The 27,694-nt window shown below is 45.1% G+C and overlaps 2 protein-coding genes across 4 annotated transcripts in view; both read left to right on the plus strand.

The window, feature by feature from the left end:
• The first annotated feature begins 959 nt into the window (after positions 1-959).
• Positions 960-4,163, plus strand: LOC142585791 (heat shock protein HSP 90-alpha-like). Its single transcript, XM_075696799.1, has 3 exons — positions 960-1,115; positions 1,451-2,767; positions 3,174-4,163. Exons 2-3 carry the CDS (start codon positions 1,451-1,453, stop codon positions 4,044-4,046), a joined length of 2,190 nt encoding a protein of 729 aa, XP_075552914.1. The 5' UTR covers positions 960-1,115; the 3' UTR covers positions 4,047-4,163.
• Positions 4,164-6,101: 1,938 nt separating this feature from the next.
• The window catches only part of IleRS (Isoleucyl-tRNA synthetase), a 63,836-nt gene continuing 42,243 nt past the window's right edge, over positions 6,102-27,694 (plus strand). For all 3 annotated transcript variants that reach the window (XM_075696800.1, XM_075696802.1, XM_075696801.1), the window contains exons 1-12: positions 6,102-6,213; positions 6,574-6,712; positions 7,566-7,722; positions 8,059-8,178; positions 10,536-10,670; positions 11,970-12,054; positions 13,107-13,235; positions 17,189-17,276; positions 18,584-18,644; positions 21,903-21,998; positions 23,010-23,132; positions 23,320-23,510. In XM_075696800.1, coding sequence (XP_075552915.1) covers positions 6,597-6,712; positions 7,566-7,722; positions 8,059-8,178; positions 10,536-10,670; positions 11,970-12,054; positions 13,107-13,235; positions 17,189-17,276; positions 18,584-18,644; positions 21,903-21,998; positions 23,010-23,132; positions 23,320-23,510 — 1,301 coding nt within the window. In that variant the 5' untranslated portion in view covers positions 6,102-6,213; positions 6,574-6,596. The remainder of the gene's footprint in view (positions 6,214-6,573; positions 6,713-7,565; positions 7,723-8,058; positions 8,179-10,535; positions 10,671-11,969; positions 12,055-13,106; positions 13,236-17,188; positions 17,277-18,583; positions 18,645-21,902; positions 21,999-23,009; positions 23,133-23,319; positions 23,511-27,694) is intronic.

Below are 27,694 nucleotides of genomic sequence, written 5' to 3' on the forward strand. Positions count from 1 at the left end.
TGAATTAAACTTCGCTTTCAGCAGAGTATTGCCGCCGAGTGGAAGCCCGCTTCGCGTTTGTAAAAGGCAAGCGGTTTCGCCATTGACATCCCAATGAACTGCATCGACGTCAGTAAATATTTATGTAGTGTAAAAGCTCTTTGCCTTCTATTGCTATCACCATCAATTACCCGAAAAGCCAAACCCTTCTCCGTCAAAGGACACATTTTGCTGGTGTCGATGCAGCTCATTTGACTAGGGGGGGTGGGGTGGGGGATTCAACGGCCGTTTAGATGCAATGACTGCCTTGAAGAGGCAAGCGTATGCTCTTGAGAGTGAAGTTCGCTGCACCGCAACACGAGTCTGGCGCGCGCGGACCAGACTACGGTGGCTAGCAGACGACACGAAGCCACGCCGCGCTATGGCCTTTGAGATTACGCACGCAGGCGCTTTATATCTCGGAGGATTTGCTTGCGAGAACTTGCTTTCATTCGTGGCCATGGTGGCTGCAGCCATAGAGTTTCCTACAAACTCTATGGCTGCAGCAGCTGCAGTAGCACGCCTCGAAGCGAAACCATCTATTATAGGTCTTCTTTGGCAAAGCCGCCCGCTCGCGTGTTCACTGGGAACAAAAATATATGTTTAATTGTTACTTTTATTTTTATCCAACAAACTTCCCCGGTAAAAAAGAACGAGGACGATATATGACGTCACCATTTATATCGACTTCCGCCGGAACAAGGACTACTTTTCGCGAACAGTTTTCTCGAAGCTTCTAGAAAATTCGAGACGTCTCTGCATAATACTGTTTCCGGTAAATAGTTCCTACAAATTAAGTGCGCGTATTTTATTCATAGAGTTAAAATAAACAAAGTATTATTGCTGAGTAAATTAACACGCATAATTTGACACTAACACTGGGTAAAAATACTTTTGTAAAATTTATTGTGAACCGTAAGCATCTGCACCGGAAGTGCGGAGCACTACGTCAAGGAGGCAGCGGCCTAGAACATTCTGTCGTCCTAGAAAAGCCGGTTGACGGCGGCGTGCACGTTTGTTCGTCATTCATCGATTTAGTGTCAGCGTTGCTTTGTTTCGGAGCCAAGCGGCGGTTTCAGTGACGCATTTTCGTCAAAGTAAGTGCAGATGCAATTCAACGTGTCCGAATACGCGACGTTGTGCATATATTTTCTACGCGTTTGTTATCTGCAGCTGCAAAATTCTTTACGAATGTGTTTGCTGCACTGTGGCTTCATTAACGTGCCGTAATATTTTGCCAACGCCCCTAATGCTTTGCTAACGCCATAATGTGACATATTTGGCGACAATGTCGCCTTCATCGAATTTATTTTTACCTTTAATAGCGCGCATTCATTCTCGTTCTTGTTTTTTTGTTTTGAGCGTACTTTGAAATCTGTGTGACGAACGCGAACTCTGCAGTGCTCGTAATCGATTTTGTTCATCTGTGCAGATGCCCGAGGAAACACGCATAGATGACTCTGGGGAGGTGGAGACCTTCGCCTTCCAGGCGGAGATCGCCCAGTTGATGAGCCTGATCATCAACACCTTCTACTCGAACAAAGAGATTTTCGTGCGTGAATTGATATCCAACTCTTCGGATGCTCTGGACAAGATCCGCTACGAGTCGCTTACGGACCCGAGCAAGCTCGATGCCCAGAAGGAGCTTTTCATCAAGATTGTCCCCAACCGTGACGACCGCACCCTGACTATTATCGACACCGGCATCGGCATGACTAAGGCGGACCTGATCAACAACCTGGGTACCATCGCCAAGTCTGGCACAAAGGCGTTCATGGAGGCGCTGCAGGCCGGCGCCGACATCAGCATGATCGGCCAGTTCGGCGTAGGCTTCTACTCGGCCTACCTCGTCGCCGACAAGGTGACCGTCACCTCTAAGCACAACGACGACGAGCAGTACACGTGGGAGTCGTCGGCCGGCGGTTCGTTCACCATTCGCACCGACAACAGCGAGCCCCTCGGACGCGGGACCAAGATCGTGCTCCACCTGAAGGAGGACCAGATGGAGTACCTGGAGGAGAGGCGTATCAAGGACGTCGTCAAGAAACACTCACAGTTCATTGGCTACCCGATCCGCCTGTTGGTGCAGAAGGAACGCGAGAAGGAAGTCTCAGACGACGAAGAGGAAGAAAAGGAGAAAGAGGAAAAGACCGAGGACGAGAAGCCCGACGAGGAGGGCAAGCCCAAAATCGAGGACGTCGAGGATGACGACGAGTCGGCCGACAAGGACAAGAAAAAGAAGAAAAAGATCAAGGAGAAGTACTCCGAGGATGAGGAACTGAACAAGACGAAGCCAATCTGGATGCGCAACCCCGACGACATTTCACAGGAGGAGTACGGAGAGTTCTACAAGTCTCTGACCAACGACTGGGAGGACCACCTGGCTGTGAAGCACTTCTCGGTGGAAGGCCAGCTCGAATTCCGCGCGCTGCTCTTCGTGCCCAAGCGCGCGCCTTTCGACTTGTTCGAGAACCGCAAGCAGAAGAACAACATTAAGCTGTACGTGCGCCGGGTCTTCATCATGGACAACTGCGAGGACCTCATCCCGGAGTACCTGAACTTCGTCAAGGGTGTCGTCGACTCCGAGGACCTGCCGCTCAACATTTCCCGTGAGATGCTCCAACAGAACAAGATCCTCAAGGTGATCAGGAAGAACCTCGTCAAGAAGTGTCTCGAGCTCATCGACAGCATCGCCGAGGACCGGGACATGTTCAAGAAGTTCTACGAACAATTCAGCAAGAACATGAAGGTAGGCCACTCGCCATTTTTCGTGCCCCCCCCCCCCCCTCCCAATCTTTCTGCTCATAACGCACTGCGCACCAGCGCGGATGTTGAACTCCTTCCTAGGTTCCGGTGTCTGCGCTCTGATGTGCATATGGGAGCACATAATTGAGTATGGCTCGGATCCGTCAGGGCCTCTCTCTGTATGCCGATTGGCGCGTTCTTTTGTACGTGCTGACATCATTAGCAGGCTTATTCCACATGTATTTTCTTATTGCAGATAACGTAGGCCTTAACTGTAAAATTCACTTTAAAAAAAAAACATCCCCATTGCTGTTTTTGCATATGTCGCACATAGCTCATATCTAGCACAATACTTGCAACAGTTACTCGGATGCACATCTTTAACCCTCTTACTTTAATTCTTGCTGCAGCTTGGCATCCATGAGGACTCTCAGAACCGCAAGAAGCTGGCAGAGTTCCTTCGCTACTACACTTCCGCTTCTGGGGATGAGATGTGCTCTCTGAAGGATTACACATCGCGCATGAAGGAGAACCAGAAGCACATCTACTTCATCACTGGCGAGTCCAAGGACCAGGTGGCAAACTCTGCCTTCGTTGAGCGGGTACGCGAGCGTGGCCTTGAGGTCATCTACATGATCGAACCCATCGACGAATACTGCGTGCAGCAGCTGAAGGAGTACGACGGCAAGACTCTGGTCTCGGTCACCAAAGAAGGTCTCGAGCTGCCCGAGGACGAGGCAGAGAAGAAGCGCCAGGAAGAGAACAAAGCAAAGTTTGAGAACTTGTGCAAGGTCATGAAGGACATCCTGGACAAAAAGGTTGAGAAGGTGATCGTGTCCAACCGGCTAGTAAAGTCTCCGTGCTGCATCGTGACATCTCAGTACGGCTGGACTGCAAACATGGAGCGGATCATGAAGGCGCAGGCTCTGCGAGACTCCAGCACCATGGGCTACATGGCGGCCAAGAAGCACCTCGAGGTAAACCCTGACCACCCTGTCATGGAGAACCTCCGTCAGAAGGCCGATGCCGACCGCAACGACAAGGCTGTTAAGGACCTCGTCATGCTACTTTTCGAAACTGCGCTGCTCTGCTCGGGCTTTGCACTCGAAGACCCTCAGCTTCACGCAGACCGCATCTATCGCATGATTAAGCTCGGCCTGGGAATTGACGAGGATGAAGTAGCTGGGGCCGGAGACAACACATCGGCGGGACCCACAGTGGACGAGATGCCACCGTTGGAAGGCGATGATGAAGACGCATCTCGCATGGAGGAGGTTGACTGAGCTGGCCTTGCTTTGTGCCTCTTACTAGCTTTGTCACATGTACATAGCTCACACCGTCATCTGTATGTGTGTGCTTTATTTTGTGTGTGTGTGAAATAAATTTGTTCCTTTTGTGCACTTGGTATGTAGTTTTTGACTAAGCTGAAGAATGGCTTGCGTTGATCTAACGATAATTACAATATTTGAGTGTATTTCCAGTTCAGTGCTAAATACGTATCAAAATGATCAAAGCTAGCTTGCTCTGACTCATGCGTAAAATGCAAATTTGTGAAGATAAAGAAGTATTCGTGCCCTTTTGTGCTCGCATTGTGTTCTTTTGTGCACCATACTGTTTGCGTCCCCTGCTTGAGTGCGGCTTGCTAACTATGAAACTCTTAAAATGGCTAGGTTGGTACCACATCCTGTGTCTTAAGCGCATCTCCAAAGTTTCAATGTACAAATCGGCCGCGTGAACGGCCGATTTCAAGATGCCGTTTCGTCTACGAAGCAGCAGCTTCCTGCTGCAGGCGGCGGCACGTCTGCTAGGGCCGGCTTTTCAGACGCCATTTTTCCCATAGGCGAAAATGGTTTCTCATTTCTGTCTTTAAAAAAAAAAAAAAAACAGGCGACTAACCGTGCCAAGAGAGAAAGGCAAAGGAAAGGGAGGTTAACTAAGGTTAACCAGAGATCATCTCCGCTTGGCTACCCTGTACTGGGGGAGGGGCAATGGGATGCGATAGGTGAGAGAAGGATTAAAAGAAAAAAGAAACTGCACATACAAGCTTTCTGTGGGCTCTGTCGCGCAGCCCGCAAAGGCTTTCCTAGTGTTATACTGTGTCGCCGTACAATCCTGCGTCACACAGTGAAGTCGCAATCTGTCAGAAAGTCCAGTGTCTTTTAAATTGCCGAGTCCCAGCCCAGTCTTCCTGGGACTCTGCGCTCAGAAGCACAGAGCTCATCGCTCAGCTCAAGGCTGTCCAGAGGGCCGTCGCCGAAGGACTCTGTCTAGCGGCCCCGACCTGGGTGGAGCCGCCGGATTGATTTCCCCTCGGGACCTAAATAAAGTTCTCACACACTCTCTTTTAAATGCCGCAGCAGCGCCTTCATAGCCGATCAAGCTGATGTTCGCGTAGGCCAGTTTCCAAGGATCTTGTTTTCCGTCATTGGGCGCTTGTCCAGTTTGTCTAGGGTGGCTGAGAGGACTGCTCTTTGCGGGTTGAAACGAGAGCACTGACAAAGAAGGTGCACGATTGTTTCATTGCACCCGCAGAAGTCACAAAGTGGACTGTTGGACATTCCGATAAACGTGCCAAGTGTAATACTAAACGAAGCACACAACAAGATGCGATCCTTCTGCAAAGTTTGAGCAAGAACAGTGCAGCGGTGAGTGCAAAATATATATATATATTTTTTTCACGCAGCCAAATATTCAGGACGCTGTATTTGCTCTCAGGGTGGGGGGTACACGTTGTGGACTGTTGTGTTCTTCGACAGGGTATCGAAGTCTTCTGAGAAGAGCTCCACCGGCAGTAATAAGTTTTAGCCTTTCGATTTGGTTCGTCTTGTGAGCCTCCGCCACTTCTCCCCGGGTATTATGTCTATTATGTACTCTCAATTTCAGCAGTTTTCTTGTGTTGAAGTGGTTGGCGGTAGTCCTATTGCCAATTTGTGTATTTCTTATCAGTATGTTCGACTTGTCTCTTTTCACTATTCTTCATGTCTAAGTACGTTATACAGTAGTGAAATTTTGCTCACTGTCCGGGTGGCCTGAGCCCTCGCAGGTCCTTTACTCTAATATTAAAGTTCTTCCCGTACGTCCGTACGTCCGTCCACTCGCTGTTAGAACTGGTTTAAAATTGGCGGGCTTTCAAAACACGAATCTGACCTGCCAAGTGCGAACCATCGCACTCAAACAAATTTCATAAATGTAAATATTTACATATAAAATTTAACGGCAAAGTTTAAGCTATAACTTCGTAAATTATAAAACTGGAATTTACGACGTAATGGCCGTACGTAACTACGCGACCAACGCAACTGCGTGGTACATGCGCGGTACGACTCGGCTCGGCTGGCTCGGTCTTCGGCTTTTGTGTCTAGGCTCTGACTCCTGCTGACACCGGCGCGGCCGGGACGTGTTTGCTGCGATAGTGCGCTTTTCATTCATTGGGTTTTCGCCTGCGCTCAAGTAAGTCTGCGATTGACCACTATCACAGTGGTCACTCTTAGGATTGACAATTCCATGCGCTTACCTAAAACCGGTGTTGCGGTTAGCCTTTCACTTCTCTCTTGTCTTTGAGTGAAGGTGCACGAGGACCGCGACTGGGTCGCATCGAGTGGCCGTCATGACGTTGTGTTGAGAGCGACCGTGAGATAATCGCTGTCGATTGTCCGCCAGTGCCCGTTACGCGAAATGCCACGCGAAGCGGTCCGTGCAGTGTGCGCGCCGTGATTCCCCGCTTTCACGAGCTGTAGACACCAGTTCTCGGTGACTACTACGCTGGCAAAGTTGCATCACTCGCTTTTCCCTATGCCGTCCGTTTTCCAGATCCCTTCCGAGCGAGGACAGGGATGCAGCAAGTTCCAGAAAACGTCAACTTCTCGGCTGAGGAAGAGACTATCCTCAAGCTTTGGAAGGAGATTGACGCGTTTCAGACGAGTCTGAAACTTTCCAAATCCCGGCCAAGGTATGTGGTCGTCCGTCGCATCACGCTTCAGCCACCGCGGCACGTTTGTGAGCGAGCCTTGAGACTGCTGCGCAGTAAGCGGACTTCCTGACCTGTTATACAAAGAAACATGAACCGCCTATATTATGCAGCTTGGGGGCTTTTATGTAAGTTTTCTGTGATTAAGGTTTCATACGAAGAATATAATTTGCCGTCGTTAGCACGCTGTATGTATCGATTGTGGAGTTGAAAAAGCTGTGTTATTCTGTGGCTTAAGGTTTAACATTTCGGGCCGTATACCCCTACCACACGGACAATTTTGATCCTTGTTGATGTGATGTTTACCAGCATTTAACATATGGACCGTGATCGAAACGGGAAGTGCGAGTATAGCTGAATCGAAGTGAAGGGTGGAGGCGGGCATGCTTTGCCGAATATGCATTCAATTCGGTCACCATAGACTCGGGTACGCTAGACAATGCCCGTGTTACAGAACAATAACAAAAATTGGTGTTGAGCAATCTGTTGTGATTATAATTCTACCACTGATAAACCTTTCTCAAAAGTTTTCATTTTGTGAATTGTGATTTGGAACCGACCAATATGGACATACCGAATTATACCGGTGTCACATCAGGATCGCAATTCTCAACCGCGATTGGCTCCCTCCCGCAGCTTGCGCAAAGGAGGCAGTTGTTACCGAAACATTCGATACCGATCGCGCTCGAAAGGGCGCCGTGTGACACCCGTGTTACATAAGTTTAGGATTGTTCTTGTGATACCTCAGTCATTTCGCCTTGCTTTCTTGTACCAGCAGCTAGATTAAAGTGATTCAGGTGAGCCTCTAAGCCTATTTCTATTTCTGTTTTTCTAGGTATTCATTTTTTGATGGCCCACCATTTGCAACTGGATTACCACATTATGGGCACATATTAGCAGGCACTATTAAGGACATCGTGACAAGATTTGCACACCAGTCTGGCTTTTATGTTGAACGCCGTTTTGGTTGGGACTGTCATGGGCTGCCTGTGGTAAGTTTTGTATTCCCTTACTTTTGTTTCATCTTTGAACATTAACACACTGGCTTGTATGTACTACAGGCAGTAGCAAATGCTAAGTGTCTTGTGCTTCACTGTTTGTTTCATATGCTAGTGCCTTTATCATGCCTAAATGTGTGATTGCAGGTCTATGAATACACTTTGCTAAATCTTTGTAAGCACATGAGTGCCCTACTGGCATGATTTTTTACAAGCTCTTGTTAGTTGCTATTGATTAGAGGATCATGTGAGCGTTGTCTCTGTCTGGTTTTGCAGCAAGAATGTCATCTTCACATTCCAGGTAATTTACTTTATCTTTCTGTACTTTAGGAATACGAGATTGATAAAGCCCTTGGTATCAAAGGTCCCGATGATGTAAAAAAGCTGGGGATTGAGAACTACAATGCTGAGTGCCGAAAGATCGTCATGCGGTATTCAGAAGAATGGGAGGTAAGCATTGCTTTTATGTTATGGTTGTTTGCTTTGCCAGAGGGTGCCATCTTAATAACCTTGTACTCTCACAGCTTGCTGGAACCAGTTAACCTAAAGCAATATCTCTCCATCAGTCACATCATTCATTCAACTTGCTGCTACAAGCCATGTCTCTTTTGTTAACAAGTCGTCTTTCTTTCCTTTTCTTTTTTTTTAACTAAATGTATATACGGAGAATGTGCCTCTTAGAGGTGTCAACTACTCCTCTGTTCCTATGTGCATGATAGAAACAGAAACAAAGAATTAAGCCATAGTGATACAAAAAGCACTTAAGGGCAAGTTCTTGCAAACAGTTTGCAAGTTGTAATGCAGCTATGTACTAGAATACAGGTTCAGAGACATTCACACACCAAAAATAAAAATGAGCTGTTTTTAAGAATTTCAATGTTCTGTAAGGGGTGGTTGAAATCAATGCAGAGCCCATAACTACAGTGCTCCATGGGACCAAAGTAGTTTTGGGATGTAAAAGCCATGGATCATTCAGCATTACTTGTTGATGTGGCCTGCTTGAAACTGGACAGTAATCTACCGTTATCATTTTTTTCTTATTGTGCTGCTCAAACTATTATGTAAATATATTATAGTTGACCAGCTCAACATCAGTCAATTCTGTATTTCATGTGGGTATGCATATAGTTTGCTGCAGTAGTTTGTTGTACAAGTGAGCTCCACTTGAACAGCATTGCTGTGCTATGTGGTGTATGTTTGTTGCTTCATATGCAGTTTGCACATACACATCCATTACTTTATTCAAGAATCTTCGTGCAACCATTTCCTTTAGATACGGTTCTATTTCCAAAGGCAAGCACGGCACATTGCTTTCTAGCCACAAACCTAATTTTGAAGGCCAAGCCGAATTATTTAGCTTTATATATCAATTGACTGCACTGCAAATAAAGATAGCTTAATAATTCCTCCTTAGCCATGCCGCGGTATCTATGCCATTTAATGCCGAGGAAAGGGTTACAAGAACAAGGCCATGGGAACTCAAAAGGTGCCCACATGCAAAGATATTAAAAAAAATTCAAAGAGCTCCAAGCAGCTAAAATTAATCCTGAGCCTACCATAAAAGAATTTCCATGCGACTGAAGTGTGGTTTTGGGAAGTAAAAGCCGAGCGTCATTCAGCTTTATTTAGTGTCAAGGCCCACTCCATACGAAACAGTCTTCCCTCTTATATCACAGGCTTTAGGGTTGTATATGCAGGGCATCAGGCAGGGAGATACAATCTCTCCAATGCTATTAACAGCATGTTTACAGGAGGTATTCCAAGACCTGGATTGGGAAGAATTGGGGATAGGAGTTAATGGAGAATACCTTAGTAACATGCGATTCGCTGACGATATTGCCTTGCTTAGTAACTCAGGGGACCAATTGCAATGCATGCTCACTGACCTGGAGAGGCAAACCAGAAGGGTGGGTCTAAAAATTAATCTGCAGAAAACTAAAGTAATGTTTAAAAGACTCGGAAGAGAACAGCAGTTTACGATAGGTAGCGAGGCACTGGAAGTGGTAAGGGAATACATCTACTTGGGGCAGGTAGTGACCGCAGATCCGGATCATGAGACTGAAATAATCAGAAGAATAAGAATGGGCTGGGGTGCGTTTGGCAGGCATTCTCAGATCCTGAACAGCAGATCGCGTTATCCCTCAAGAGAAAAGTGTATGACAGCTGTGTCTTACCAGTACTCACCTACGGGGCAGAAACCTAGAGGCTTACGAAAAGGATTCAACTTAAATTGAGCACAATGCAACGAGCTATGGAAAGAAGAATGATGGGTGTAACGTTAAGGGATAAGAAAGAAGCAGATTGGGTGAGGGAACAAACGCGAGTTAGTGATATCTTAGTTGAAATCAAGAAAAATAAATGGGCATGGGCAGGACTTGTAATGAGGAGGGAAGATAACCGATGGTCATTAAGGGTTACGGGCTGGATTCAAGAGAAGGGAAGCGTAGCAGGGGGCGGCAGAAAGTTAGGTGGGCGGATGAGATTAAGAAATTTGCAGGGACAACAGGGCCACAATTCGCACATGACCAGGGTAGTTGGAGAAGTGTGGGAGAGGCCTTTGCCCTGCAGTAGGTGTAGCCAGGATGATGATGATGATGATGCAGTACAGAGGATAGCAAAGTGCTGTCATGTGTTTGACCTTGTTAACAATAATGGCCACTTGTAACTATAGTAGGAACCTAGCTGTTTTGTTCCTTGCAATTTTTTTAGTTATGATTGACTGTTGTAACACTCATGGTACAAGGAATTGCACTGTGTTATGTGGCAGAAAGTTGAGTGGTCACTGCAACTGCTTCTGTACTTTTCAGACCATTGTCACAAGAATGGGACGTTGGATTGACTTCAAAAATGACTACAAGACAATGTACCCTTGGTTTATGGAGTCTGTGTGGTTTATCTTCAAGCAGCTGTACAACAAGGGCCTTGTCTACAAAGGAGTCAAGGCAAGCCTACTCTATTATATATGCTCAGTGAACTGCTAATGATGTACCTGGCAGTTTCTGTGTGAGGTTTCAAATCAAATTGTCTAGAGGAGGCGAATTTTACTGCAATTTAGTGGCTATCTTTCTCGCTAGCATTGTCATACTGAGCTGCTTTAAGATATTAGACCTTCCTCGATGCAAAGGGCTAGATTGAAGCGAGAAGCTTGTCTTCTTGTGGCAAATCTGTCACACTTTCATTGATTGAAGCCACTAATACATGTGAGATTAAACACACATTTACTATGCTGCTGCTGAGCCAAAAGCAGTTCAAATTTTTTCTTGCAGCTGTGATTCATTACGCTTCATTTGACAAGTTGCTGACATTGTAAATTTGTATGCGAACAACAGACTGGAGTAAGCATTCCTACGTGTACATTCCTTACATTATGAGTACATTTAGAACACTGGTAAAAATTACTGATAAAATCCACTGGCTGGCTTCAGCATTGAGTGCATAGCTTCCTCATACCTAGACATAATGTCAAAGTAGCAAGGACTGTCATGGCATTAACAGAAATTAAAATGGATCAGGGTGAAGTTAGTTTGTTGCTCCCAAACTTTTGGGCTGTGAACTCCCAATTATGGTGCTGAGAAAGATGGACTCCTCCACCTCATGTTTTTCTGTTAGATTTTACTTCCCTTTGTAACCTGCAGATTCATGAAAAAAAAAGGGGGGGGGGGGGGGGCAAGTACTAGAAGGAGGCACACACACATACAGCTGCCACCGACTGTGTGTGCGTCTCCTGGTCCTGTGTCTTGGTTTTCACTTTAAACATGAACCAACTGGCCCAGCAATTCATTCTTGAATAGGTGTTTAGAGCTGCAAATCTTGACTCCTGTGAAACAAAATCCAGTTACATTTTCTGTTGGCATCATTATTACTATCATTGTGTTTTATGGGGCACTTGATAGATTTGATAATAGAAGAGCGAAAATTTTTATGATCATGCACTAAGATACATCATTGGTTTGCAGCAACTAATAAGTTGATAAAACTTGATGGCGGCTCTGCTGGAGAAGTATTGGAGGATTACTAGTGCAATTTGCTATGATGGTGCTCTAGGCACAACTGCCAAAGAAAAATAAATTGACAAGTCAGTGTAACATAATATTTATCTCACTTTTTCTTTTTTTCTTCACTTGTCTACCAGCCACTGGCTTTTGCTGTGATGAAGGGTAGGGATCATGTGCATAATTCTGATGTTCCCTTAGTTTTGTTTGGAGTTCTGCCCTAATTCTTTGTCTATTCGCCAATGCCAGGTGATGCCTTACTCGACAGCCTGCAACACACCCCTATCCAACTTTGAGTCGGGCCAGAACTACAAAGAAGTTGTGGATCCTGCAGGTATGCTTGAACTGTTTTGCGTGGTTATGTTTTTTTTTTTTTTTTTTTTAGCAACAGCTTGCAGAGAGAGGGAGGGAGGCTCTTTAGTAGAAAAACAAATTTTTGCTGGCGCGTCTACAACCACTGGCATGCTACTCTGTATAGGGGTAGGGAATCGGATCAAACGATTCCAAAGAAGAGTTGAAAAAAGTAAATATAATATGTGTAGTGGCTCTGGCATTCTACTATTGAGTATGAAGTCACAGGTTCAAATGCCAGTCGTGGTTACTGCATTTCTATGGGGGCAAAATGCAAGCACTTGTTCACTTATAACCACATAAAGCCAACTGACAATGAAGCCAAGGAAAGTATTGGAAAAATTAACAGTGGTTGAAATTGGAATGTAGAAGAAAATGAAAAGGGAAAAGACAATGGACAAAAACATGACTTGTTGCCGGTGGGAGCCAAACCTGCAACCTCCACAATTACGCATGCATTGCACTACAAATTGTGCTACGGCAATGGCTATCAATTCTTCCACTAACTTGGGTATTTATGTTTACTAGATCTAGCTCTAGAAATGCAACGCACATGTAATGTGGAGGTTGTGGGTTTGGCTTTCACCGGGGGACACTTTCATTTCCCTTTTCTTCATTATTTTCTACATTACAATTTCAGCCACAGCTAATTTCCCTCATGCTTTAATTGGCTTCATTGTCTGTTGGCTTTATGTGGTCATGATTAACAAAATTGAGCCACTCGGTTCCCCTTGTTGTTATAGTATTTGGTGCACAATAACTAGCGCAGGTGGTTGAAATTATAATCTGTAGTCCTCTACTACAGCATCTCATGTAGTCCCAGCGCTACTTTGGGGCGTTAAACCCCAAGTTAGTCTTAGTAATTTGAAATGGGGTTGGATTTCGAAAGCTTTTACTGCAGCACTGTTTTACTTGGGCACGGTGTTTCAATTTTATGTGAATGCAACAGTTTGCGCGGTATTTGCAGACACTTAATTGCCAGACCGCTAAAGCATCTTTTGAGTTTTGTTTATCTTTCCCGCTTTGCTTTTTTAGTGATCGTCAATTTTCCACTCGATGATGAGCCCAATGTTGCCATGATTGCGTGGACGACAACACCCTGGACACTTCCCAGCAATCTGGCTTTGTGTGTCAACCCAGAAATGATCTACGTCAAGCTGAAAGGTTAGTAACCTGTGGCTAAAAATACAGTCCACGTCCATTAATTCAACCCTGATGGGACCGCTGAAGTTGATCGAATTATCCGGCAGGTTGAATTAAGCAAGATTTGTAAAAATGCCAGAACACCTCTCTGAATCAAAGGAGCACCCACTTAAACTACCATAGAAATGAGATTTAAGCTCCTAAACAAAATAGAAATCTAACAGACACCTGATTTTTTAGCAAAAAAATGGCTGAGTGTCCAACTTGTGTTGCACAATGGTGGCCAGTTTCCTAAAGTCAGCTTCGCCTCAATATATACGTATTATGCGGTGAAGCACAGTAATTTTGAAAAGGTGGTTTTATGTTTCGTGTCCGATTGCAACGTGCAGTCAACTTGTGGCCCAATATTTCAGAGGGAAAAAAATGCGGGTTAGGTTTTGGGGAATGCCATAATCGAACGTTGTGAGCTACTGTTATTGCGTGGAAATCCTCCTAACACAGGCTGAAAATGGGCGTTTTTGATAGGAGGCAATATGTGTTCAACGCAACCACTGTTTCCTAAGCTCCAACGAGGTGGATGCTGCCAGTAAAAAGGTCGCTATTGAGGTCACCATGGAGGTCAGGTGCGTGCATGCTGACTGGTCAAGTTCAAGTTATTTGTTGAAGACCATTTTTAGGATCAAAATAAGTTTGGGCCTATAGAAATGCATGAGCACTAGCTGGGAACTTTGGTCAGGATCGAAATTACTGAAGAATGTGATTAACTGGAGTCAAATTAACGGAAGTCTACTGTATCTGGTGCCTCTTAAGGCTGTGTCAAATGGGGATCTTCCCCTTAACCTTATCTCTTAAACAGGCCTTGCACAGGTTCTTGGCTTTCATACTTGCCCTCTAAGCATCCCCTCTTTCTTTTCGTGGTGGTGTTTTGATGAGACGGGCATGAGAAATGACATTTTATTTGGCAAACATTCAAAAGAAAGATATCTAGGCTCAGACAATGAACCTAGGAACCCATGCTCACTACTCTGTCACTCTCAGTGCCATTCGGGTCCGTCGCACTGTTTGAGCTACTGCTCTCACTATGCCAGAGCAGGTCATCTTCCGTTCCATTGAGATGGTTTGTGATCGAACACTTCTTAAATGACTTGGCAACGACGTCAACTTGGACCCACTTCCATGCATTCGAAATCCACCTTGCGATGGTTGACAAGGATGCCCTCTGCAGCTTTCGCATCGCCATCTTCTTCCGGTCGGGGTTCTGCACCCACTCTTCATACTCCTGTCAAAGATTAGCCTTTAAAAGCTTTGTTGATTGAAATGTCGAGAGGTTGAAGCACTGGCGTCATGTCACCTGGAATCACAACCAAGTTGTAATGGTTCTTCTGAAGCTTGGTCTTTACCCAGAGAGGACGGCCATGAAACGTGTCCAACAGAAGCATCGACCGCATGTTTTGCAGGTCCGCCGAGCAATGGTTCCAGGCACTGCTGCCACACGACTCGAATCCAATCTGACATCAGCTCGGCTGTCATCCACCCTTTTTCCTTGAATCTTACGATGACATCTTTAGGAAAACATTCATTTTTTGACATGTTTTTCCTTTTGAGGGATGATGTATGGCGAAAGCTTTCGGCCGTCAGCTGTTATGCACAGCATCACTGTGACATGCTGCTTCTTGTACCCTGTTGTCTTCACCCTCACTTTCCGGGTTCCTACTTATCAATGACAGCGAAGCCCCTGCATAATTCGCTGCAAACAAACTCGCAGTCTGCAATTTGCGGATGTCGGCCTTTGTGCAGCTCCATGAACTTTTTACGTATTGCGGCGCCCTTGATAATCTGCCCGCTGCTTCCTCCACTCGATGACACAGGCTTGGGACACGCTGAATTCCGCTGCAGCACTATGGTTGCCATTATCTTCAGCAAAAATGTGATTACAGTTTGTTTGCACTTCAAGCTGTAGGAAGCCCTCTTCAAACCCATTCCAACTTCCTTTTGGGGCTGTCAAAAATACTGACACCAAACAAAGCAGGCAGTGCGTGACCGTGATACCCACAAAACTTGCCTAGCGCTGCCGATACCAGCTTCATGTGAAAACGCACTGATAATGTTACTGGGGTTGCTTTAGGCCTGTTTTTTTTTTTGGGGGGGGGGGGGGGTGCTTAGCTTGTGGTGTTCTATGCCACCATCTGTATTGTAGCGTCAGAATGTAGCAACGCACGACATGGCCACCTGGATTGGCGTGTGTGGCAGGGAACACACACGCCAATCCAGGCGGATGTGTGCAAGAAGCCGGAGATTGCACCTCCGACGCGGCACCATGTCAGGACTCCGACAGCTCTAGCTCGACGGCAGAGTGAGGAAGCGCAGGCAGCCTTGGCCACATGCTCTTCCTCGCAAAAAAGGGGGTGCTTAAGATTCACATGCAAACTTTTTTCCATTTCTTTTTTTCGAAAATAGCGGCAGGTGCTTAGAATCATGAAACTATGGTAAATGCAGTAACAAGAGATCAAACACCATTGAAGTGGAAACTAAAATGAACTAAGCTGCAGGTCTTAAGTCATTACGTAGTGTGTTGGGTACTAGGCAGGAATATTTGCTGAAGCTAGGCAAAGTACATCATGGTGAAACATTATAGTGTGAAATTTATATGGATATAACATCACAAGCAGCCATGCCATAACATAGTTTGTCATACACAAATAGTGTAGTGAGCATACAGTTGGAAAGATATGCGTGAATATTTAAATTTCAAAATAGAGAATTAAAAAAAAAAGAGAAGCACCTAAATGCCTCGTAATTAGCTGGGGGATTGTCTTTGACACCCTTTTTAATAAGTGAAACAGTGTGCGTAACTGTGCAGGTAATGTCTATAGGAAAATGCTGAGGCTGCACCGTATTTACTCGCGTAATGATCGCACCCCCAACTTGCCGCAGCGATATGTTGTGTGCCAAGTCTAGCTAATAATGATCACGCTTGCCATCTGACGAATGGTACGCAAACGACTCTTCAAGACAAACCAAGCCGTCTGCACACACCAAACATTCTTAAGTAGATGCCCCATTTCATTACTTTCATCACTTTCCGCACTTCCATGACAAAAAGAGGTACAACCAAACTTGCCTTTCTTATGTGCAGGCTTTATAATAGTGATCAACAACAACCAAAAAGGTGCCTTTTGATTCTTCTTATCTGCACTCGTGGACAGGCAACAACTCGCGAGCGGCAACGATAGTAGCCACGTTTACACTGATATGTTAGAAGTGTACCCTATTCATACGCCGATGCTTGTAACACACCTAATATATTTGCCCACCCTTAGCGGAAATGTGTTGTATTAGGATAGTAGTGAAGACAGATGCCGCAGTTTCCGCAGCATGCCGGCCATGTGTTTCTATCTCACTGGCAGGTAAGCGCGCCCGTTTGTTTCTGTCCCCTCAAAGTGGACATGGCTAAGTTATTCCCACAAACTTGCTGATATTAACGATATTATTCATTACTGATACAGAAGAAACTGTTTCAATGCACGTAATGTACTCACGAGAAGAAAAAAAAATCGGGTTCGGCGCATTTGGTTTGCTCCGCTGGCCGCAATTTTTGTTTTGGTGTCCCACACTACACACAGTGGCAGCCGCCTATTTGTTGACCTGTTCGTCATCCCGCAGGAAACGAGGGATGAAAAAATTCTTTTTTCTTCTCGCGGGAAATTTAACCCGAGTAATGATCTCACCCCTGAATTTGCGTCAATTTTTTTGACAAAAAGTGTGCTCATTATGCGAGTAAATACGGCATTTGGCTTGCAAATTAGTCTTATAACTTAACCTGAACTTCCACGAGTTTGTTGTGTAAGACAATTTTATAAATCTCACGGAACTATGTTAAAGTTTTCTTTAAAAAGTTGCATTACATGGGTCATAAAAGCAGTGACATGATGTTTAACTGCTACTCTCAACCAATGCATTTATCTTTTACTCAGACAACAGCACTGGCAAAGTTTATATAATGATGGAAGCACGGCTAGACATCCTATACAAGAAACCAGAAGAGTACACCATCTTAGAAAGGCAAGTTTATATTTATGACATCATTGGCCGTATTCTGTAGCGGTTCGTTTTGGAACCGGTTCCTTTTGGCTGTTACGTCAGGATTATGTCACTCGGAGAAAGAGTGGAACGGGGCGGCGTGAGGGGAACCAATCAACGAACGGCGGTCTGCCGGAAGATCACGTCATCATTTTTGTTTGTAGTTGGGGGACGGTATAGCAATTGAAGGATGTTGCTGGTTTGATAAAAAAACATTTGTTTGTATAGAACACTTGCAAATATATTTTCAGTAATAAATGTGAGCTTGCGGCGCAGACGGCTACTGGAAGTTGTAATTTTATTTGTGTTGTTATATTATTTAGTCACTAGGTGGTGTGCCATACGTTATGCAAACAACTTGCCTCGCTTTGTTTACGTTTTGGACTTGTTCGCGCACCGAAACCGAAACGATGTCGTCGCACAAGGACAGGCGGCTGGGTCCTCATGTTTCAGCGAGGCAGCGCAAAATACTCGTTTCATTTGTCGAGGAGCACCCCTACCTAGCAAAGGCGTCGTGTGTGTTGGGCCAGCACAGCTGACGGCGGCTTTCTGTTGCGCCGTGGATGGGAATCTAACACATCCTTTTTCTTTGCCCACAACCGTAATGGCCTTGGCGACGGCTGTAATGATCCGGTTGACCGAAGGCTGTGACAGTGCAATCGCTTCTTCATTCCCGACGCACTGTTGAAAGCTCCCAGTGGCAAAAAAACGCAGCGTGCACAGCAGTTTCATCGTAGTGTCGACACCACGAAATCTTTGAGGTTCGAGATGTTCTTCCAGCTCATCGCAAAGACGTCGCACTATGTCTTTGGAGAGCATAAAATGCCTTCGAAACTCTTCTTCGGCCATGCCGAACGCATTGCGTCGTTGCCTCTCGGCGCTCGCCAGCAGCACAACCTAGCACAACCAAAGGAGCCGCCATTGCCATCTATGTCTGGTCTCGTCAAGGTGCTGGCTCGTCAGCTGGCGCGAGACTAGCCGGCAGCCACGGTTGCACTAGCAACCCTCGACATCATGCTCGCCACCGCGCGCGACCCTCGAGCGAACCACTTCTTCGCGGTTCCTCTCGTAGCAGGGAACCGGTTCCTTTCCAGATGATTGGCAACCTGTGTGACGTCATCAAAATTTGTCATCCCGCCCACCAGGGATGACGACAATGAAGCGCCGACCAATGGCAACAACCAAAAGGAACCGGTTCCAAAACGAACCGCTACAGCATACGGCCCCATGCTCACATTTGTGTGTTATAAACGCTTTTCATCATCTTTAATTTCCCTATACCTACACAGGTTCAAAGGCCGCACACTTGTTGGCAAGAAGTATGAGCCAATCTTCCCATACTTTCAACAGGTATGTTTTCAGTGAAGGTTTTTGTGTATGACAATGATGTCTTCAAAAATAATGGTTTGTGTTGTGTACTGCTTGTCATGCTTGATTCAGTCAGATTGGTCTCCGATATTCATGTCAGACATGCAAGGTTTGATTGCTAGCTACTCCAAGGAATGTCAGTGTTTTGCAGCCTTGTTCTGAAATGATGTGCTGAAAGTACCCATTCTTGAAATACACGTACTCTGCAATAGATGCACAGAGAATATACTCCATAAATACAGCACATTGTGATGTTTTCTTTGTAGAAATGACGAGATAGTATTACTGCCCTTAGCAGTAAAGTTTAGTGCAACATTCATTGTGCCCATCATCTGATGTTGCTTCGCAGTTGAGGAAAATTGGCCCTGGTCCTGGATTCGAACCTGGGACTGATGCCTTTCTGGCGTGGTTGCTCTACCATCTGAGCTATCCAGGAGGCTAGCGTATTGCAGTGCAAGGGCTAATTAATTGTCAACTCAAAGCACAGAGACACTGATTATGACAAGTGAGTTCTGCAGAAACTCGCAAGGTGGAGGAATGTACGTGAAAGGGAAAAATTTGCATCCACACGAATGTAGCATGACGACAATTTTCCCTTTCATGACACTTCCTCCCCCTTGCGCAGAACTGATTCTGCAGAACTGATTTGCAATATACAGTGGACCCTTTGAAGTCCTTTTTCTTTTCCGCCAAATGTGACCCTCCAGAGTCAAACGATTTTATTGCAGATTTAAAATCTTCAGACACCTATTCCAAAAAATATTTACTGCAATTTCTTTAGAGTGACCATAAAGTAACAAAAGAATATTTTCCTTAGGTGAATATGCATTGTTTACTCATAAATACAAATGGGCTTGCATAAATATTTCTAGTAAGTATAAAAATGTAGGTACACTGAAATGGATAAATTCTGATTTGGCACTTTGGCAGTAGTCCGCATCGGAGGAATCACCGCTACACACCCTTGCAGCAGAGCAACCAATGCACATACCCATAGCATAATCAAACCGTGTATGTGAGCGCGCACAACAAAACTATGGTTGTCTGCCCATCAGAAAAATGAAACGAGTTAGAAACTTGCAATAATCCTTTTTCCCATCGCCACTGAGGAGCAATTAGTTTTTGCAAATCTTTAGAAAAGAAATGCAGGCATGTCAGGATCATTCGTATATAGTGACATCATTTTTATACACCAGGGCCGGCCTGTGAATAGATCTAATCGCACTAACGTGAACAATAAACAAGCGAGCATCTAGTGGTGACCCTCCGAGATCTTAGAAACCAGATAGAGATCAGTTTTTATTAGTTCAGTAAGCAGAAGCTGCCCACAAGACAAAACCCTAACTAACCGCCATGCACTTATGCACGTGCAGATGTGTAAGCAGTCGCTGCAACGCCACCCTAAAGAAAATGTGAAATGAAAACTGAGGCTTTGGAAGGGGGGAAAAAAAGTTCCTTGTATCCGCACGGAGTGGCAGCACTTGCTGGGCAACAGAGTTGAATAATTGGTGCATTTCTAGAACATACAGACGGTGCCGTTAATATACGGCATCGACCATTTGGAACTTGTTCGGGGCGCCATATATTTAAGTCTTTGACCCTCAAAGGATTAAACCTTGATATAACAAAGTTGATAGAATCAGACATTTGCTTCTTTTTATTGAAATATTCTTATATTGAAATTTATATGGACCCTTTACGTAAGTAAGTAGTCACCTATGTATGGACGTACGGCTGCCAGCGGATCTGCGTGCAAGAGCACCAGTTCGAGGCGGCGAGATAATAAAAATCTGACTTATCGGATGGTTTATCGGATGGCTTATCAGATGATTATTGCATGGCTTATAAAGAATTCGCCATTGTCAGCAATGGCTCCGACTCCGCCTTTGTGATCCTCACGATTGGCTTCAAAGCTCGGAAAGCAGAATGCGTTGCATAATGCCAGTTCCCGAAAGTCCGCTTTGCCTCGATACGGCAATGTTACGCAGTGAAGCATAAGCATGGGCAGGGGCAATTGTCACGGGACACAATGTGTGTTACTTAATTATACACGCGTGCACCTGCTGTCTCCTGTCACAGTACGAGCACCAATATGTCTAGTAAGTGTACTAGCAGGCCTTCAGAGCTTTTTCAGACATGCCTGTGGCAATTTGAGCCCTTGGGGGCAGTAAAAGGCATGCATTCATTTTTTCGGACGTTTTCGTGGCCCTGAGGCGGTCTGAAAAATCAGACGTTGACTGTACAACTGACCAGGAGGATGCTTTAAATGGTCTGTGAGGCGTATGCACGGCAGAAGGACGACGAGAACAGAAAGGACTGACACATGGAGGAATGAATAGAAAAGGAAAAGGACTGACGCATGGAGGAATGAATAGAAAAGGAAGCTTGCTGCTGCTTCTTTGAAGGAGCTTGAGCTCAAAGAACAGTGTTGGTTCACACCGAGACACAGGTTTCCTTTATCCGAACCAAAATAAACTTGAAAGCAGGGAAATTGAGGCGTTGTGCACGGGCTGAGAGTATGTCGGGACATACGGTTGACTTACCAGCTGCTGAGAAAGAATCTCACTTGTGACAAAGTTTGGGCCTCGTACCAATGAGCTTGCTCAGCTGATAGAAATTGCTCATATTGAAAAATATTTGCTTTTGTATGAGTCTTCTTTTTATTCGTATTTGAAAATGTTTGGCTCGATTTGGAATGGGGTTTTACCATTCCTTTTTTCGAATATATTTTATTTGCTATGCATATTACTAACCCTTTCCTTTGGTTTTCTTTTTGAATAAGATAAGCAACACTTTTTACTATTCAAACTGAATTAAGTAATTGTTTTATATTTTAGAATGCTTACTAGAGAGTGACAGCATCGGGTGACATGGTGTCAGCTCGTCTTGACATAAAATAAAGTGCTGTGTCACTCGAGGAATTTTGCAAAAGCACTCGTGCTAAGCTTGGAAAACTCGGGAAATTTGGAAGTTTCTACTTGGTAGACACCTTGAGTAATCCAACCATTTGACCATCTGCGTACAAAGAATTTTCTATTTTTATAAACAGTTACATACCTTGCTATATCGAGTATTTCATGATATTGAAGTTCGTTGCATTGAGGTTTAATGGTGTATTACAGCAGTCGGGCATTTAATTTTTACTGCAGTACTGGTAATATACTATGAGTTGTGCCTTTTCTTACTTTCTTTAATTTTCTTAGATGCTGTGAATTGTCATTTTCATCTTGTGTCTTCCAGTACAAATCCAGAGGTGCATTTAGGGTGTTCTGTGACAACTATGTCACAGCTGAGAGCGGAACAGGAGTCGTTCACCAAGCACCATATTTTGGTGAGGTACGTTCACCCAGATTGCAACACCCTTTTCACCCCCTTTATTTTCTTTCTTGCCTTGCCTTGATCACAGCTGCAGCAGCACTAGCACGAATAGCACAGCAAAGGTGAGCTATTATAGTTTAGCTAACATACTCCTTGCGTACAATGGGCACTAAAATTAAAGAACTATAGGTGGGCTGTGCACAGAATTAGCCTTCAGATTCTGCTTCATGCTACTCTACTGCACATTGCTGTGAAGTTGCACAGATTTCAATGCAGGGTGTAGGAAGTGGAGGGGCAGGTTATAAGCACAGAAATATAGTGCTTCGCTTCTGCTCTTCAGACTGTCCAGTCTAAGCTTGAGATGGCGTACTTTTTAGTAACTGTATTTCGTTTGTGCTTTTCGTTAGCATTGTGGGGATCCAGTCGTGCATAGAAACTTCTGCACATACTTTCGGTCAGCACTGTACCCTTCTCGAAGCCACTTGCAGGATATTTATTAAATAAGTTTCTGAAGTTGGGCCACATAATTGTGAAACCATATGCCTTACTACTTTCCTTTCTCTACTGATTGTTCACCTCACTTATTGGCATTTAGCAGCTAAATTATGACTTGATGCAACTAGTTCATATACAACTAATTCACAAAGACGAGCACCTAGAAATATAATCAAAGCAGCCTGAAGTATAACACAGAGCCATGGCTCTATTGATAGAAGGTCTGGGGACTTTGTGCGACTTACGTACAGTAAGCTCCACTCTGAAAGGGAACACCATCAGTCTTGTATAACTTCAGGAAATCTACATCGCATTTCAAAGAAAAGCAGCAGATGATATGGTGTATTAGGTATAAATAAATTGATGAAAGGTAACGGCAGACATCTTGCTGCCTAACCTAAGTAGTAATCCGTGTGGGTATACTGATTTGATGTACCCTTAGTAGTTACTGTACCATAAATACGATCAACATCTCATGATGTATAGCCCACTTCTCAATGACTGCCACTGTTTTCTTTCTGCATCACATACTAGGACGATTACAGAGTATGCCTCTCTCATGGGGCCATCACAAAAGAACAGGAAATTGTCTGTCCTGTGGATGCAAGTGGCAAGTTTGTTGCACCTGTGAAGGACTTTCTCGGACTATACGTCAAGGCAAGTGCCCTTCGGTATCTTCTTACACTCTTATTCTCTGTTGACTAACAGAGAAAACTTGCTAATGAAGTAAGCACGTAATGTATCCCAGCAGTGCTATGAGCAAGACTTGTTTGACTATGGACACCTTGCGATGCTTGGCAAGCTTGTTAAGAAAACAATCATTGGTTTCTGTCTGCTCATGTAGGATGCTGACAAAGAGATCATCAAGAACCTCAAGAACCGTGGTCGTCTGGTAAACCACAGCACATCCAAGCACAGCTATCCATTCTGCTGGCGCTCAGACACACCGTTGATCTACCGTGCAGTGCCTTCCTGGTTTGTCAGAGTCGAACACATGCAGGAGGATCTGCTCAAGGCAAACTCTGAGACATACTGGTGAGCACAGCACACGTTGATTAATCTTGCCAAATTATTGTGTTAGGATAACTTGTCGGCACTACTCGGCATCAGTCGGGTTGGTGATTTTGCTGTGCAGAGCATTTATCTGCTAAGGTGATGTTAATTTTGATCACACTTTGCTTTATACATGGCACAGCGTAATGTAAAAATGATATCCATTCTGGGATTTTGCCAGTGATTTTGTATTTTAGAGCTGAGCATTCTAACCGATATGTCACGGCTATTTTATGCATGCAAGCAGATAATGCTTGTGTTGCACACTGAGAAATTCCGCAATTTTCTGTCTTGCTTATTTTGCACAAGTGACAACTGGCGCCAAGCGATGTGCTGGGGTCGGTGTGTGCATGTTTTTTTTTTTACTTACCGTTTAGACTCGTGTAAGGACTGCATCCCCAACTTGGCATCCCAGAAAAAAAAAATTCCATTGGAGAAGCACTCGTATTTGGTGTCCTGGTGCCACGCATGCACATCGGCAAATTTTCATGCGCTGCATACTTCTGCGTGCTGCTAGTAGGCTGCAAGAGCAGCAGATTGACCTCTGATGCAACCGTACAGGTGCCCCAGAAAGTAAACGGAGCATGTGAGCAGTGGCCGAACCACATCTCCCTGTACTAGCGGCAGCGGTGTGTACTACATAGCATGGCACAAAGGTAATTTGCGGGGGTCATGCGATATGTTTTTGACCGCTGTTTCATCGGCGGCTCTAGCGAAGAAGTGCTTCTTCTAATGGTGGACGCTAGGGGAGTTTGCTGAGTTTGGCGCAGCTATTCGTCAGTGGCAAGCAGCTCACGCCAGAACCATTTGCTTGATAAACGCACGGCGCCTGTCGCTGTCTGCTGTTATCGCCATTATATTTATTTCCCTTTTGCAGCCAGGTAGCCCACATACTGCATAGAAAGGGCGCGAAGGCAATCGATTTGCAGACTTTATTTATTTTATCTCTACTTCTTTGTGGGGAAGTTAAACAAGAATCACCAAATCATGACACGGCAACTACAGTGTTTCCGTCAACGGCACGGAAATAAATGGTTTCTGCAAGCGCATAAAGGTTCCCCTAGTGTTTACCGCTGGAACTAGCGTTCCTTCGCCTGAGCCGGTAATTAAGCAGGATTTAAAAGCACATCGAAAGGCACTGCAGATTTTCTTTGCACATGCTACGTAGCTCATGATACGGCTGCTACCGCCAGGAAATGCAGATCGGCCAGCGCTCCCGTGCACCGTTTACTTTCTGTGGCACCTGTACATCTATGGATCCGGGGTGTGCACAAGCCACTGGCTGCACCGGCACCATTTGATCAAAAGGCTTGGTCCCACGTAAGGGCTGCACCTCGTCAAAATTGTGAAACGAAAGTCCAGCCCATACTATTCTACATGGCAATTCACACTGTGAGCATTAGCACATCCTCACAGAAGTGAGCAACAAGTGCATAAGCAGAACTTCCAACAAAGGGTATTCAAAAACAAAAAGAACATTTATCACTCTGCACTAGGATACGGTATGCAACAGCACTATAAGAACAGCTAATCAGGGGAAAACATCTGCAATTTTTGTGCATTTAGTTTTACACACACACAAAACTGACGAGTAAAGAAACCAAATGGTACAACGGAAATGCTAGATCAGGGAAAAGGCATTATAGGCAAAGGCATTTATATGCAAATTTACCTTCACAGAAAGGAAATATCTTTTTTTTTATATGAGCTTTTGTAATGAAAGTGGTGGGTTGTTGTTGCCATGTGCACTTAGATTTGACTTGATTGCATTATACATGTAAAAAAAAGTTGCAGGCCTGTTAGGCACACACAGTGCAGTTGCAGTGTAAGCTGCAGGACTGGCTCCATCGGAGATCTATTTTCGGCAGCACACACTAGAGGGTCTTCACGGCGAAGTCCGAGTCGTTTTCGTGAGAACGAGCTGAATTACCTTGTAGCGCTACCTATGCGACTGCTATATGTCATGGTGACGGCTGGTGGAATACAGCGCAACTGTAATGCAAAGTTTGCATGTATCGATGCTGCATGGCGCGCATCTCACATTGCGTGACAAGTGGCATAATACAATGCTGCTCTGCTGGTGGTGGTTGTGATCATGGTGATTTATTGGCATACGCTTTGAAATGGGTCGGTGAGAAAGTCACCTAGCCTGCTTGATTTAATCAGGTATTCTATACATGTTTTCCATTCTGGCATTTTTGTATACATCTCCTTATCTTCTTTTTCTTCCTTAAAACTTCTCCGTCTACCTTGTACAGGGAAACCTTGTTAAACCATAGTTGGCCGGAGATCGGAAAACGTATGTACTAAACGGTACTGCTTAACCGAAATAGCATGAGATCGGCCACTCATCTGTAAAAAAGAAACAGAGTGAGTGCGATGAAAGGGGAAAAAATATGCAGTATTTATTTACTTCGCACGACAAACATGCTATTTTCGTTTGATGCCACAGTGGCCTAGCAGCGACAACAGCAGCCTCAAACTTGCTGAATCTGTGAGCCAGCTTTTCAGCCAGCCCAGCACTCTCTTCTTGACAAACACTTGCATGGCAAATTCCTCGTTGGCATAGTATATTTTCCGTGCACAGGCGCAGTTGCGCTGCAGAAGTCGCGTGGCACCTTTTCATTGTGGGGTGCCGTTCTCGCCGCGACGGTTGCATTTATGAGGCTGATATAACGTGTAGTTTCTGCCACTGTCACGCCTGAATCGTTCGTGCTGTTGCTTTCCGTGTCGTCCTCATCACTGTTGCTAGTCGACACTTCAGCAACAACAGAGACAACGATGGTGAAAAGTCGAACCTCGTAGCCAACATCTCGTCGCGGTCGCAGCAGTGTTGCCAAGCAACTTCTTCGCATTCCAAATGCCACACGTCGTAGTCAACAGTAGATCCCTGTCATGTGCCAGCGCCGACTTATTCGTGTCACATTCGATAGCACGAACAATGTCTAATTTTTCTTCTATGCTGAGCACCCAGCGTCTTTTTTATCCGAACTTCGACACAATGCGAGTTTGCATGATGCCACAATGCTTTGTGGCATGGCACCAAAATGATGTTGACGTTGATAAGACTTCACACGCAAATGCACAGGGCGCTTGGAGGTCGTTGTGCTGATCTCTGAGGCTTGTTCTGCCGGGCTACCCGATGGAGACGATGCACCGCCGTGTTTCCGCGACGAAAAGTGGAAAGACTACATGTTAACCGATAGGTACGCAATAAGCTGATACGGTTTATGTGGATACAAAATACATTATGTTCAATGGCCGCTGAGTCAGGGATTTGACTTTACTACCTTTAAAACGAAACTGCTGTTTAAGTGGGTACGGTTTAACAAGGTTTTACTGTACTGCTAGCTATACAACTGCTACATAGCATGTCACCTGGTCTTATAATGTGCAATTGAAATTCAAAGTGTGCATGTATAGACACTACACGGCATGCATCTCCTATTGCATGACTCTTTGCGTGCTAGGACGCATGTGTAGTGCATGGGTAGCTGCAAGTGCTGGGTGTGACACAGTGATAGAGTGCAGTCACCGACCGATAAACCAGACACCGATAATCTAGACATGCTCGGTAATTTGGACAGCTTCGCGGCTCCGCCAATGGCCTATAGACTTACTGTGCAAAGACAACCAATATTTTAAACAGCTGCAAGCTCTACATTCGATTATCCGGACTCCGCGGCTGTAGCGTATGCAGACTCCGCCTCCATGATCTCCTCTGGCAACCCCGACTGGACATCAAGTATGGCCTCAGAGATTGCACATTAGATTGTAATCCCTGAGGCCTTGCCTTGGTCGCAGCACCACGCCTCAGAGATTTAACTGCAGGTGCCAGTCTTCGAGGCATTGCCTGAAATATAGGTCGCATCAACATTGCGATCATCACATCCTATTACGGCAACCCCGCACATGGCTCGCTCTTGCCATTCTGTTTGTCAAGTTTGCCTTTCAGACAGCGTTCCATTATTCTGTGCTTGTTTGTTTAGTTTGCGTTCCACACAGCGCTCCGCTGGCTGCAAGAAGTCTTTCTCGTGAACTTATCGACAAGCCATGTTAAATGGCACCAACGGTGCCCTGCAGCCTGAATGTCTCCACAACTGAAGAGCCTGAACCTGCCGCCTACCACAACATGCTCAAATGCGGAGATCATTGATGACCTGCTA

Source organism: Dermacentor variabilis, chromosome 6 (assembly GCF_050947875.1).
Source record: "Dermacentor variabilis isolate Ectoservices chromosome 6, ASM5094787v1, whole genome shotgun sequence".
Taxonomy (NCBI): domain Eukaryota; kingdom Metazoa; phylum Arthropoda; class Arachnida; order Ixodida; family Ixodidae; genus Dermacentor; species Dermacentor variabilis.